General features: G+C 37.0%; 1 protein-coding gene across 2 annotated transcripts; it reads left to right on the top strand.

Moving 5' to 3' along the window:
• Positions 1 to 1,506: 1,506 nt before the first annotated feature.
• LOC111592520 (U-scoloptoxin(19)-Sm1a-like) lies at positions 1,507 to 2,472 on the top strand. Of its 2 annotated transcripts, none has more exons than XM_023304771.2 (3): positions 1,507 to 1,716; positions 1,783 to 1,932; positions 2,235 to 2,472. In XM_023304771.2, the coding sequence occupies exons 1-3, from the start codon at positions 1,602 to 1,604 to the stop codon at positions 2,360 to 2,362; spliced, it is 393 nt and encodes a 130-aa protein (XP_023160539.1). In that variant the 5' UTR covers positions 1,507 to 1,601; the 3' UTR covers positions 2,363 to 2,472. The 2 variants fall into 2 exon arrangements, with proteins under 2 accessions (XP_023160539.1, XP_023160540.1); XM_023304772.2 differs by having other exon boundaries at positions 1,511 to 1,716; positions 2,004 to 2,317.
• The last annotated feature ends 12,753 nt before the right edge of the window (positions 2,473 to 15,225 follow it).

The raw sequence follows: 15,225 nt of genomic DNA, 5'->3' as shown, positions 1-15,225 counted from the left end.
CAATGAAAGCTCTAGGCAGCATACAAATTTCATGGTCCATATGATTAGGATTATGCTGAGAGCCGTTGTAGAGCGCATCGTCAGTTTGTCAAGTTCATAGTTCGATTTGTCCCAGGGTATTTGTGTCGTGCAGTAACTGCCGAGAACTTCATTCATTCATTGTCTTCAGTTAATCATATCGGTTAACATCTGCTGCAGAGAGATCAAATTCTTGGACAGCATCACATGACGTGCACATGATGTTTTACGTAGAAGAGCTGTTTTTTCAATTGAATTTATTTTCAATTTTTTATTTTTGCACATTTTGCTAAAATTGAAATTTTGTTGATTCCTAAAAAGAACAAAACTTCTGCCAGACGACAGAGGCACGCTCACGAAATCCATGAGAGCTGATAACAATTACAGATTGTTTCTACATCAGAGCACACACACACAAATATACGCCATGCACGCATACATTCACACACTCACGCACACACACACCGAGATCATAACCAGATCATTTGCTTTTAAATGCAGTTAAATCACGTTACGCCTCGATAAATGCGGTTAATCATAAAGAAGTTTTACTTCTTGATTACTCTACGGACTGGCGCCTCCTGCCTGGCTGCTCCAATACCCTGTAAACAGAGAGAGTCTTGCGCAAGTGCTTATAAACTAGAAAGAGGGTTGAGAGTGGGTTGAAAATTTAATAATTTATCTAAAAGTTACATTTTGAATGTGCTTTAAATTAAATAAAATATTATTCAGATTTATTTAAATGTTTATTTTTTTATAATAATTATGGAATATAGTTTTGCTAGGGAAATACTTCTTTTAATAAATTAAAAGAGAATAAAGTATAATATATTTTGTTGTAGCCATTTTAGGGTAATCATGGGTAGCTTCTAGTCGAGCATATTGACACTCTGGCTGCTGTTCAATAAACATTCAGAACTCATAAATACTACTTGAGTCTAAATATTTGATGGCCCATTCATTACGTTATTGGCGTGCTTTTCAGAGCGCGTGAGTTCCTCAAATGAATTATGTTTTTATTTGGATCGGGTTTGTTTTTGGATTCGGGTTTGGGGTCTGACTCAATTGTTGTTGTTACTGTTGCTGTTGCTGTTGCTGTTGGTCTTGGTGTTGCCTGCTGACTGCCAACTAGTGCCGGCTGATCTTTCATGCGCCGCCCGTCGTTGGGTTTTCCTGCTGTTTGTTGTTTGCAAACGCGCCAATATTATTAATGGCTCTCACGCTCTTCAATTGAACTGAGAGCCCGCATACAACACTATCTGCTGTGTGCCCTCTGCCAGCCCCTTTGGCTGCTGCTCTCTCCAGTGGGTTGGTTGGCTGGTTGTTTGGTTGTCCGTTGTATGATCGACGGGCTGACTCTCTGGCTGCTTCAGCTTCAGCCTCAGCCTCTGCCGCTGCCTCATTTGTCGTTCGTTCGTCGTGTTGTGCAAAACAACGTTTCGTGGTTTCTATTCGACAACAATTTTTGTTGAAAAGCATCTGGAACGAATTTCGACTCGCTCAGTGCTACGCAAACCGTGCTAACGTGTGGATTACTTACGAAGTGATAATCAAAACTAATATAGAAAACAGAAAGACTAAACATGTCGAACAGCATAAATATCTTTGGCCTCTGCCTGGTGTCAGCTCTGATGCTGCAATTTGCTTGTGCGGATATCGAGACAAACGAAGTGAATGACAATAGTACGCCCGAGTATAGTAAGTGTGAACGATAGCCATAGCCCTAACCTCAGCCAAAATACACTGTACATCCCCAACTTGCAGTGATTCAGGGCGTGCGTGTTTATCCCAATGATCGCCACTGTGCTTTGGTTGGAGGTCTCTGTGTGCACACCAGCGATTGCAATCTGCCCACCACCAACAAGGGTCTCTGCCCCAGCAGCGCTCACCTGGGCGTTGAATGTTGCTATGAGCGTAAGTAGTCTTTGGACGAATCTATCACAATGCATATAGAGCCTTGCTTCTAACGCTTCAACGTTTCTCAGTTATTTAAATTCCTGCCCAAAAACGATTTCCTAATAATTATTGAGCTTGATTGGTATTACTTTATGTACTCATCTATTGTTTTTTTCGTTTGTCTTTCCTTCAACAACAAAATACTAACAATCGACGCCTATCTGTCTGCTACCTCCTCTCTCAACTGTCTCTCACCTGTAATTGTCTCTGTTATACATTGTGTGTGCCCCGCCCCGTTCCATGTTCCCCTACCGTTGCAGTGCCGGTGAGGCCAGCGCCCTGTGAGCAACACTTGGGCGCCTGCATGAAGTCCTGCAATCCTTCAATCCAAAGACCCGCAACCGACTGCGACAACGGAGAAGTTTGCTGTGTTTTGATGAACAAATAAATTCATTACAAAATTATTTGTCAACTGTAGACTATAATTAACAATACTTTTACTTATATATTGTACGAATTATTCTTATATAAAATATATTTCTACTGTTGTAATAAAACACACTGTAAATATTTAAAAACAAATCACAACTTTTATTTACTTTTGCTAACATCTGACAGCCAGTGAAGGGCATTAAAAAGTTGTGCAAGTGCGTGGAGAAGTCTTTAAGCTAGTCAAGTAGTAGAAGAACGTGAGATTTTTAACTTAATTTAAGTATATATGTGGATTGGACTTGTTTTTATGAAATAATGATTTTCTTAAGTTCGAAATTGATCGAAGAATGTGTGAATGTGAAAATGCTTTAAATATCAAAGGATTCTCTGTCATTTATCATCATCATTTTTATGATTGGCCATATATTATTTCTATATCTTTTCATAAAAATACTACTTTATTAAGAGCGAAATATTATATTATTAAATTATTAAATTTATTAATAAGTTATTGAATATTATTCTAATAAAAAATTTCAACAAATATAAGAAATACTTCTTCAAAAAATATAATTTATATGACTTAAAATATATATAAAATATAACTAGTATTGTATCTGTTGGCAATATCGACTCAATCGTTGCTCCTAAGTTTATATATAAATTTTAGACTGAACAGTTTTTTGCCGCCCTCTTTAACTTTTTATCCCAATTTACTAAAAATCTTATATATCTCTATACATTCGATAGATAATTTACCAGTATAGTTTTCACATTATGTGAGAGGAAGCTTTGGCTTAATAGATGGCTTTAGTGATTTTTGCTAATTTTAAAATAGTTTCTGATAGTTACTAACGCCTTAAATGCAGTTCATTTCAACCATATCTAATTCACTTATGGACTCGTTATAGATTCATAGGTGTGGCTTTCCCTTGAGAAACATTTGATAGGAATTTCGACTCTGACAAAAAAATATATACAGATATAGAAAAGACAACACTAAATATGTGGAGCAGCATCAATATTTTTACCCTCCTCCTGGTGTCAGTTTTGATGCTGCAATTTGCTTTTGCGGATACAGAAGTAAATGATAATGGTACGTCCGAGTATAGTTAGTGTGAATGATAGCCATAGTATTGAGGTTTACGTACTCATCTGTTCCCTCTACCGTAGAAATGCCGACGGACCCAATGCCCTGTGCGAAACACCTGGGCGTCTGCACGAAGTCCTGCGCTCCTCCAATCCAAAGAATCACAAACGACTGCGACAATGGAGAAACTTGCTGTATTTTGATGATATAGAAATTAAACACAAATTGATTAGTCAAATGTAGACTATGATTATTTTATGTAAAATATATCCATATTGTTGTCATAAACACTCTGTAAATATTAAAAAAAAAACTATGAATTTTGCAGATTTAATTTATTTCGTTTTGGTAGCATTTCAAAATTTGATCAACTGTGACTAATGCAGAGTTACGGACTATTATGACTTGTAGATAAATAGAATCTCAGCTGTGGTCCCGTCATTTGAAACGGATTTCAACTCGCTTAGCTAAGCACGCCTTGCTACCGTAACAATTACGCTGGTATAATATATACAGATCCAAAACTAATAAAGAAAACAAAAAAGACTAAATACGTCAAACAGCATCAATATTCCTATTCCTATTCCATAATGGTCCATCCAATTATAGTAAGTTTGAGTGGGACATAGCCTTACGTATTAGGTTTTGAGTTTGATTGGTATTACTTTATGTACTCATCTATTGTTTTTTCGTTTGGCTTCCCTTTAACAACAACAAAATACTAACAAGCGACGTCTATCTGTCTGCTACCTTCTCCCTCAACTGTCTCTCACCTGTAATTGTCTTGCGTGTTGCCCGCCCCGTTCTGTGTTCTATCTACCTCAGAATGGCCAACGGGACGAGCGCCATAGGCGCAACACCTGAGGGCCTGCACGAGGTCCTGCTATTCTTTAATCCAAAGACTCGCAAATGACGGCGACAACGGTGAAGTTTGCTGTGTTTTGATGAGAAATAAAATTAGTCAAATGTAGACCTTATGTTAAATATATTTATATTTATAAATATTAACTTTTTTATTTATTTACAAAAATTCTGCCATCAAGTTCCAATGAGCTTTAGTAGTTTTAAAAGATGTTAAAAAATAATTTGAAATCCTTGACCATTTTGATAATATGATCAACCGCACCTGATGCAGTTATGGACTATGAGCAGCTTTATATAAATGGATTCGCAACGTTGGTGCTGGCCAGCAAGAGTAAAAATTGTATAAAGCTGCAAATTATCTGGAAATATAAGCAGTTGATACACGAAGCAAAAGGCATTCCGACTAACTATAGTTTCCAAGCTGTTGCTTACCTGTAATTAAGATTGCGTGCGATCAGCTCACACACCTGCTCTGCTCTTGGTACCTCAGCTAACTTAAATTAAAAGGTCTGCACACAATTGTGCAAGAATCATTAATACTAAAATCAATATCTTTTCAGAGTTAAAAAGGAGCAGAACCAAATATTTATATATATAATATATACATATATGTATATAAATATAATAACTATGCATTAATAATATTTGTAACTATGTCACAACTGTACGACTAATTGTTGTTGTGAAACACACACATGGAGAGGCTGCAATTAAGTGTTCAGTAAATATTTTCAATTGATATGCTCAGATATTGTCTCTCTCTCATTCTCTCTCTCTCTCTCTCTGTCTGTGGCATCTCTCACATGACTAATATGTAAACATCTCGCTGATTATGTAAGTGCTCACATTGCTGCCACTGCTGAATCATAGGCAGTCAAAGAGATGCAGAAGGTTGAGCACCAGGTCAGTCAGGCGGTTCTTATCAGCTCGCCACTCTCCGGGATACAGGCAGCTGACTGTCCAATAATAATGATGATCATGATCATGTTGATCATGATGTTGATGATATTTGTGTTTGATTCGGTTTCGACAGTGTCACGTGTCAGTATATCAACGCCTGTACAGTTGTGTGGCTGGAGCTCTGGCTTCGATCAGCTAAAATGTTATCTCTGACTATATATAAATATATAAATATATATATATATATATATATATATGTATTTGTAGAAGGAACTTTAATTTATATACTTCAGCGCATATCTCCCCGTTTTTGGTTTCAATGTCAAGTTCAAAGCTGGTTCAAGCTGACATCAGTTTCGATTCTAGTATATTCCAATGCCCCAAGTGTTTTCCAAGTAATTTTCGAAATCTGTAGAAATATATATATATATATATATTATATATATTATATGATTTCTTAAATTTAAAAATAAACGTCCTTGCTGACCATTCGTGCTCGTAAGATTTACCAGACAACAGCGGCACGCACTCGTGTCTAGATAATATTTTAGTTTTGTGTTTATTTTGTGTCGTTATTTTTAGTTAAGTATTAGTTGAGTGGGCGAGTTTTATATTGAAATCGTGCTGCCTCACAACTAAATATTGCCTCTGTGAGTTGAATGAATTGAGCCAAGGCAACACAGCGAGTGAATCTGGCTGTCATTAGAGCCATTATTTTTCTTGTTCTTTAGCTATTTACTATTTTACGCTTAATGGATTGCGAAAGGTAATTAGAAAATATGGGTAGTATGGTATAGATTAGCTCTCTTTTTATTTGGTGCTGAAAATACCTATTTATTTATTAGTAGATGTAAGAGGGGCATACTGTGGGAAGAGAAGCAAGAGCCATAGCGAGAGAGAGAGAGAGCTTGTGAGAGAAAGGGTCAAAAATGGCTATATAGAGAAAGACTGAGAGAGGGAAAGAAAGAGAGAGAGATAGAGAGAGAGAGAGAGAGAGAGAGAGAGAGAGAGAGAGAGAGGGGAGAGAAAGAGAGAAAGAGAGAGAGAGAGAGAGGGGGAGAGGGGAGAGAAAGAGAGAGAGAAAGGAAGAGAGATAAGGCATGAGAATCAAAATACGAGAGTGGGAGTAGATATATAGACAGAGAATATGATAGAGATTGAGAACAAGACAGAGAGCAACAAAGAGAAAGGGCGAGGGAGACTATGTATAAGTTTTAGCTCAGCTTAAGTCGCGTGCATCCTTTGGCGTGCTAAATACTTTTTCCTTCTCTGTCATTCTAATTCATATAAGCCTTTGTCAGAGTGGATTCGTAGACTAAGTGAAGTGAAAACTTTAATAAAATCAGAATTTTTGATCTTTACTACTACAACTTTTTAGACTACTACTATCGATCTATGGCTCACATTTAAAATATAAGCCACAAGCGGATCGATCAGCTTCTTACAAAGCTCAGTTTTTATAAGCAATTAAAATGTCCGAAACACTATGACTTGAGATGCCTTCTGAGATCGTGAACGATGCGCTCACTAACCCAATTATAGAACAAATTACATGCATTCTGTGCACATGGTCGTTTGTAGTACTGTCACTATCTATAACCCCCATAGTCTGCTGTTTTATAGTGCAATTCCTCAATTTGCGCAACCTTCTCCAATGCCAGTGAAAACGACAAGTGGCTTTGAACATGAAACGGCGGCCTTGTCTGGTGGACATTGAAGCCTCTCTCTATGTGTACTGAGCGTAGTGTTTATATTTCATATATGTTGTTATATAGTATAGATTATCAAGCAATCTACTACATAGGCTTATTTCAATTGAGTCAAAGCGTTTAACTGCGTCTTAGATTACGTAACATTGACTGGCCTCTCTTCGGTAGGGGCAGAGGCCCAGAGGGCCAGAGGGGCAACTGCGAACTTTTCAATTGCGATTTGAACTTTTGCGAATTGGTGATTTTTTTCTTATTTTCTTTGCATGTATTCGCAATTGATTGAATAAAGTTGACGAAACAAAATACCACGTAATAGTGTTGTATACAATACTCTTATAAATATTTTGTATATTCTCCGCTTCGTTTCGTGTAGCCTTTCTTATCAGACTATTCGCTTATGTCATATAGTTCGTTAATAATCTGTTTTTGTTTACGTTTTCGGTTTCGATTCGAATTTCGATTGAAGCTATGAGCTAATCTTCGTATATAAATTGCAATGCTATAGAATTCATGTGTTGTTTGGAGAGAAAAGACTACCATTGAGAGGTGTTCGATATATTGTTTACAGAATTTGCAGAGTGAAGTGAAGTGAGTGGAAATCAGTTAAAGGGCTTTTCTTTATAATTAATAATAAGGTATATATTAGTCAAAACAAATTAAATATGAATAATGTGTCAGTATTGTAAAGGATAATCACATTTTATCTTTTTATACTTTCTACTTGATTAAAAGCTTACTTACTGACTTTCAATACATGAGAGTGCGACAGGCTAATAGCTTCAAGTACTTCGGCTAGAGTATATCTGCTAGTCATGCACTTTTAGATATTAAGTAGTTCCACTAAGTTTTTGCCTTATTTTATTTAGATTTTTGTAGTCATTTTCAAAGCGCTCTAATAGATGTGTGCACGAGTCAGTGCTGGGGAAGGGGTGGACCAGTGGGGGGTTAGTTGTATTCGGGATGCGCTCACATTTCATGTCATAGTTCGCACTCATTTTTCACTTGACATAAACTGCGTCTCATCGCCGCGGGCGCTGCAACGCAATTTGCATGTACGAAGCAACTCGTGTAGTTGCTTTTATTTTCTCATGGCATTTTTTCCTTTTTTTTATATATATTTTTGCCTTTTTCATATTTCAGTTTTAATTTTTATTTTGCATGTGGCTGCGAGTATAAAAGAAAATGATTTTGTGGCATAAATTAACGCCAAGAGGCACACGAAACACTATTAAAAAATACTCCACACATGCGCGCGACTCGCACATCCTTCAGCCGTGTCTGTGCCTGTGCCTCTGCCTCTGCCACTGCCAATGTGTGTGTGTGTGCTCTGTGTGCGCAAGCAAAAGGATGCGGATGTGGACGCAGATGTATGCAAGTCAATGGCTTATAGAAAAGCCAGGATATTCAGTGCTCAGTGCTTCATGCGACGCGTTGCCAGCGTCATTGCCATTGCGATATCCTGATGATGTCATGCCTTCAGCTTCGCTTGCTTTGTCTCTATCTTTCTCCCTCACTCTCTCTCTCTCTCTCTTTCTCTCTCTCTGTTGCTGTTCATGCAATTAATCCTTTTTTCTCATTCCCGCTGCAGCTCAGCTCGACAACACCTTCGCGCTGGCTCTTTAGGACGCTGTCTGCCAGCAAAATGACTTTTTAAGTTAATTTCTTATATGTGTCGAGCATGTTGTCCCACAACATGGCCAGCACACACACGCTACACACACATGTCTCTTACTTTGTATGGCTGATTGGCTGCTCAGCAATCAGAATCCTGTTGGGCTTTAAGTTTTCCCATTTTACCTGTGATTAATATTAACTCATAATTCACAAGCTCTCTTAAAACTTAACAATTTTTTTAAACATAATTTTATTATTTAAAATTTTCTAAAGTAAAATGGAATTGTATTTATATAACTATTTTAATATTTAAATTCCTAAGCTCCAGTCTAATCGCTAAGCAGTAAACGCTCTTTTATTAGGCTAGCAAGCAGTTTAAATTAAAGCAGTGTAGCGATGGCTCTGATCTTGCTTTTGTCAACATACAACACTGTTAATGTACAGCTGCCAGCTGTTAATTCGCATTAGTTGGCTTTGGATTGGCTCTGTAAGTGTAATGAGGCTTTACAGATTTGAATTATAAAGCAAATATGTGTGGGAAAAGCTTATAGTTCATGTCAAAATTAAGTCGAACTAAATAAAATATATTTCGAAATGCAAAATGAAAGCAAAGAAAGCTGCTCAAGCTGTTTGACATTTGTATTGTTTTCCTTCATTTTGAAGGTTTAGCAAATATTTATGCACTGCTCTTCCTCGCCGTGTCAATCCTGTTTGTTACCCCTTCTTGTTTGGAACTCTTTCACGTTCAGCTTAGAGCATTCGCTCTAAACGTTTCATACAATGTGCGTATGTGCTGAAAATGAATTTCCTGCATACAAGAGGCTATAATTTTTATGCAAATTGAAGTTCAAATGGCATAAAATGCAATTACTTAAATTTCTTTGACAAATATGCAGGAGAGAAGGGGGAGTTGTGCACCTAGCATGCCCATCACAGCTAGCTATTCCAAGCCATGGCAATAAATCCCATTAACAACATGCAAATGAAAGCAAATTCATTCACGTGCCCGCCTTTTGCTAAAGAAGGTGTTAACATTTTGAGTCTTTTGAAGTGACACACAAATATTCATCAGAAATGATATAATAAGTTTTGAGCCACAGAGAGAGAGAGAGAGAGAGAGAGAGGGAGAGAGAAGTGGCAGGTCTGTGAGAGATTTTGAGTTCAGTTTTAACAATTAGCAAAAAATGTTGTGTCCTACACACAGTTGGAGCGACAAAATACAGAAATTACAGCAGCCCTTGGCGCTTTCTCCAACTTCTTTGAGATGTAGCATTCTCGCTTTTTTCCATTCCATGCGCTGCTAACGGGATTAACCGCAATTTCTTTAATTAAAATTTCACCCCCAAACAGACCACATCTGAGAGCTAGAAGACGCTGCAGGTGGGGTGGGCTTGGGTGAGCTGAGGCGGGGAAAGGATTGTAAATTACGCTGTCAGTCAGTCGTCTGTCAACAACAATTAAAACGGGAAGCAGCATCACAAATTAAAAATTCATCTTCCGCTGCGGACCTACACACAGATAACTCATGTTTTATGAACACCAACAATTTTCTTGCTTTCCTTTTGTAAGTATATTTCTTTCTTTTTCGTACGCTTCTTGCATTTGTTGTTGTTGTTGTTGTTGTTTGTATCTATGCTAAGCATGTCTGCTCGGTGTGCTACTGGTCCCTTTTTAATTTGATTGGCGTGGCTCTTCTTCCACATCTACCTTTACTTTTGCGTCTTCTTTTTCATTTTGACGGCGTTTCCGGTTTTTTTTCTGGCTCACCTTTCCAGCAGCTACCCAAAAAAGAAACGGGTTAATTATTTTGTGTGTTGGCATATTTGTTCTTGGCACAGAACTGATCAGGTCTTGAGTTTAGGCTTTGTGCATAAGATGCCTAGCAGTGGCAGCAAGTCGAGGGGAGCTTAAACGATGTGTAGCGTGCCAAAAGATATTTGGGTAAGATATTCAATAAAAAGCATTTCACAATTTGCTAAAATATATGTAAGCTATTCACTAAAAAATATTTGATAACTAAGAAGAATATTTATAAGGAATAAGCTGAGAAATGTAAATTTAATTTTAATCTTAATGAATTTTTAACATGTAGAACTGAATCTTACTTATGTTTTAATAAAACTCACTTGATCAGCAATTCTTACTTTAATCTACCAATAATAAATTTTTATAAAATTTTGTTTATAAATATATATGGAAATGTATTTTCGATGCTTTGAGCGCATACTTAATATTATTTTTTCATTTGGGTATTAATTCACCTGAAAATATGTGAAATTTGAGCTGAGGAAAGTGGGCCATAAGGCTGTTGGCTTGTTGGCTTGGAAGGAGCGTTTGAGAGGCTTAAGCCAAAGTCTTAGAAATCTGGCTTAGGCTAGGATTTCGCAGAAATGAGCAAAGCATAAGCTAAGAATGTGCTTGAAAGACTTGATTTCTTGACCAAACTTAAAAAACTGTAGATAACAAATTGATAAGGGCTTGATTTGTTTGCAAAAATAAATTAAATAATTTTGAAATTTTATTATCATTATTATTATTAAAATTATAATAATAATTTTTTAATTATTATTTTTAAGTAAATGAAATCGGTCTGTTATTATTTTTTTTCTTCATCTTCTTCTTTCACTTTACCAATTAGCACCCCTTTCAAAAGCAACTTTTTTGTTGTGCCCAGGCCATGTTGTAAGCTGCAAGTGTAATACAAATTTTGAAGTTGGATTTCAATTATGGTCAATTTTTTTCTTTGCCTTGATGAGGCAACCTTTTTTTCGGGTCGGAAGTGCCTGAGGTAGTTGTACAGCTTGTTAACGAGTTCTGTACCTAATTAAATATAAAATTGGTATTAATTGCAGTGTAGTTCAGCTGATAGATAAGTTGCAATGACAGCTATCCATGGCACATATATAAATCACATTTTATATTTCATCTGAGAGAATTCTTTTTGTGTGTGTGGTTTGGCAACTTTGTGTGACTTTTGTTGTGCGCAAATAATTTGCAGCTCGTTTGTTGCAACATTAACAATGCTATCCAGTGGCGGGAATGGGCGGTAGAGGGAAGTCAAAACTTTTATCTAATTAATGGAAACTTCAGCACAATGACGAGCTGTGTGGCATGAGCAGAGATCTTATGCTTTTGAAGCTGTTGAACGCCACGCGCATTGTTGACAGTGAACCGACGAACTCGGCGTACAACATGGCGTATGATTGCTTTTGTGTAAACAACGACGGGGACAGACGGATGGATGTACGGCGACAGGGGTGGGGGATGGGGGTAATGTGGGCAAGGGACCATGTCTTTGGCAGTTTTTTGCCACTTTTCTTTTCCAGCTGCGTAAAAGTTTTTTAATTAGCAACAAAAGTAAAGGGGTTAATAACGCGAAACGACTTCAGCTCGAGTCAAGCTCGTCGAGTTGAGAGTTGAATTTTTGTTGGCTGTTGCCAAAAGTTTGGCAAGCTAACAATTAAGTTTCGGCTATGCGGCTGACGTGCGAGGGGCGTGGCCACAGATAATGGGTATTAAGCAACACTTACTGACAATTAAGTTGAGCGCCTCATCATCCACAGAGAGAGAGAGAGAGAGAGAAAGAGAGTGAGAGGGAGGGCCAACGACTTCTGTATCCTTTCCCTCATTGTTGACTTTTTTCAGGCTGTAATTACGCTTAATCGCGAATTTACAACGCTCATGCACATGGCGGATGGTGCATGGCACATGGCACATAGGACATGGCGTGGCAAGGATGCGTTGCCGTAGCTGCTTAAGTTGTGGCAATAGCCCGCAGCAAGTGCCGCGATTCGCTGCTTGACCAGATGCCAACAAATTCGCATTCTGCGAATCTGCACAATTCCAAACAGTCGACGACGCCGTCAGATAAGCGCATAATATTCATGAGCTTAGTTTTATGAAGTGCTAACAATGCGTAAAGCTACAACAACCACAATTCGAGACGGAAGCACGGAGCATGGGACAGCTTCACTTAACAGCAGCTGAACACCTTTGCAGGTAGCCGAGTGCTTAGCCACATTCAGCTGTCTGACTGTCTGTCTGTCTGCCAGAAGTTTTTCCATTTCCTCGCTGACCACATTCATGGCCTCTCTAGTGCTGTTTTGCCTTCGCTTGCTTCCTTCACTGGGCTGGGGTAATTTTTCACTTTCGCAAGATGGCAGCGCATTTTAATGAGCCACCAGCAGCAGAGCAGGCGGTCAGCCAAGGACTAGCAGCAGCAGCAGCAGCACTGGACACTCGCCTGGATAATTTGTGTTGCATTTGCATTTTCATTGGTGCGATATGTTAATGACTTTGCTTACTTTATCCCCAACTGCTGCTCATCTTGATAAACTTGTTGTTCCTTGCTCCGCTAGTTGTCTGGCCAGCTATTGGAGTCGTTATTTCTGCTTGCTGCTTTCTGTTTTCTGTTTTCTTTTCTCTGCTCTCTTGTGCTTTTGTATTTGTTGTCTGATTAGCATAGGCAAGCGACTAGACGATATGCCAAAGTTTTCTGCCATAATTAGCTGCATCATTTATCATTCAATTGTTGCAAATGCGCTGCCAGACGCTTCAGATAGTTCGCAAACTCTACTTTTTAGATACATATATTAGCGATAAGCCTAAGTTGACAAAGAGAAAGTAAAGATTGCTCATGAAGTAGAGATGCTAGATATCATTATAAATAATATATCAAAATATATAATTATCGTTAGTTAAGGCAAATTTTTAACTTGGTTTGATTTATTTTGAAGAGGCAGAAATAGGGATAGAGAGAGCGAAGGAAAAGTGAAGGAAAAGGAATCGAGGTAGAGATAGAGAGAGTGGAATGTAGGGATCGTGAAAGAGATAGAAAATGAGAGAGAGAGAAGCAAAAAAAAGATAAGTCCAAAAACAAAAAGGCAGAGCTGGACTGTGCCTGTGTGTGACGGAGAGGAAGGGCAAGAGACAGACAGACAGACACAGAGTTAGGGATAGACAGAGATAGAAACGGACTTATTTTAAAACCCAGTCCTAAGTCTAAAGAGTCTCAATTAAAAATTTTTATGGATATTTTACATACACGTTAATTTTATATAAATATATCCTCATCGCCCTCTCCTTTTCCAGTCTATTAATGGATACGTTTGAAATAACCCTACTTCGAGCCTTATTTACCATGTTGTTGTTACCATTTATCATCATCAGAGAAGGAGAAAGAAAAGCAAATTAATAAAATATCAAATAATATTATTAAAAGTAAAATAAATAAATCAAAAACTTTTTCAATATACAACGTAATACGATATATTTATCGGGTTATTACTATAAATAAAAACAACGAGGATAAAGCAAATATCAATTAACGTACTGAGCACTCAAATAAATGTCTAAACGCAATGATTTATTGGCATTTGAGCTGGATATGTAAATGCTTTAAATCAAATTTACATTGCCTACGATAATAATTTATATACGAGTTTTATTAAACGCTTCAAATACGACAAAAATGTGGAGAATTTCTGGGCTGTCAATTATTGTAAAAATTGTGTGTGAAATTATTGCAAATATCATGTATTTGCCGATATCAACATATAACAAATACACGCGCACATTGTTTGCCCAACTGTCTATTTATTTACATTTGTATTGCATTTTATTAAATACAATTTTGTGTGTTGTTTTCTGTTTTGCCCTCGATAATATGGCCAAATGTGAAATGAAGAGAAAAATTTCCATTTAAAAGTCAAAAATGCAAAAGTCGTTTAAAACATACAAAACTCAATTTGTGTGTGTGTGGGCGCTTGTATGTCTATGTGTGTGTGTGAAAAACATTAAAATAATTGTTTTAAAATCCTTTTGTCAGAAAGTAAAGTAAATTATAAACACACAGACAGACTGACAGAGAGACGGACAGCTGGATAGATGGATAGACAGCCAAGCGAGTCTGTGGAGCGCCTGGCAGGATAACGATAACACGTCACAAGTCACAGGATTTCACTGAGCCATTAAAAACGTTGCCACACACACACAAACACATACACCCGCCCACACAGACATACGTATATTGCATTTGTGTCTGTTCAACTGCAAAAACATTTGCGAAAAATTAATTTTATACAAAACGTTATGCAAATTTCATATGCAGAAAAATATATAAGAAAATCTATTAGAGCGCACCAAAATAGATAGAAATAGAATTTAAATAATGCTCGACTAGGCTATACTTTCCGCTAGATAAAATCAGTTTGTTGTGTTTCAGCTTAATAACTGTTAATAGCTCGGCATTTTCAACAGCTTTTATGGTTTACCTGTGGGAGAACAGCAGTAGCAACTGCCAAGTTCTGTAAGGAGGTGAGCTTTGTATGAATAGCGCAGGTTGTTTTGATATAAGAAAGATTCACTAATAATAATATATGTCTACTCTTATAATAATTTTTTTTAAAAAGAGATTTATTTATTTATGCATTTCAATAACTCAAATGGATCATGTTTAAATTGTCTAATATATATGTAATCTATTTCTTTTTTTAATATTTCTTGATTTTTAAATATTTAAACAACTCCCTAGAAGTCTAAAAATTAATCTTATATTTAATATGATTTCTTTCATTAGATAATTCCAACTTAAAAATGCTTAAAACACTGCCCAAACTGAAGTTTTCTTTTTATAATTTATAAATTTATATTATTGAGTTTCCAGAACTTATTTGCTATTAAAAAATCAGTTGCATTTCAAGT

The sequence above is a fragment of the Drosophila hydei genome, unplaced genomic scaffold, assembly GCF_003285905.1.
Source record: "Drosophila hydei strain 15085-1641.00,03,60 unplaced genomic scaffold, DhydRS2 tig00008134-arrow-pilon, whole genome shotgun sequence".
Taxonomy (NCBI): Eukaryota; Metazoa; Arthropoda; class Insecta; order Diptera; family Drosophilidae; genus Drosophila; species Drosophila hydei.
This window is presented reverse-complemented; position numbering and strand designations above follow the sequence as displayed.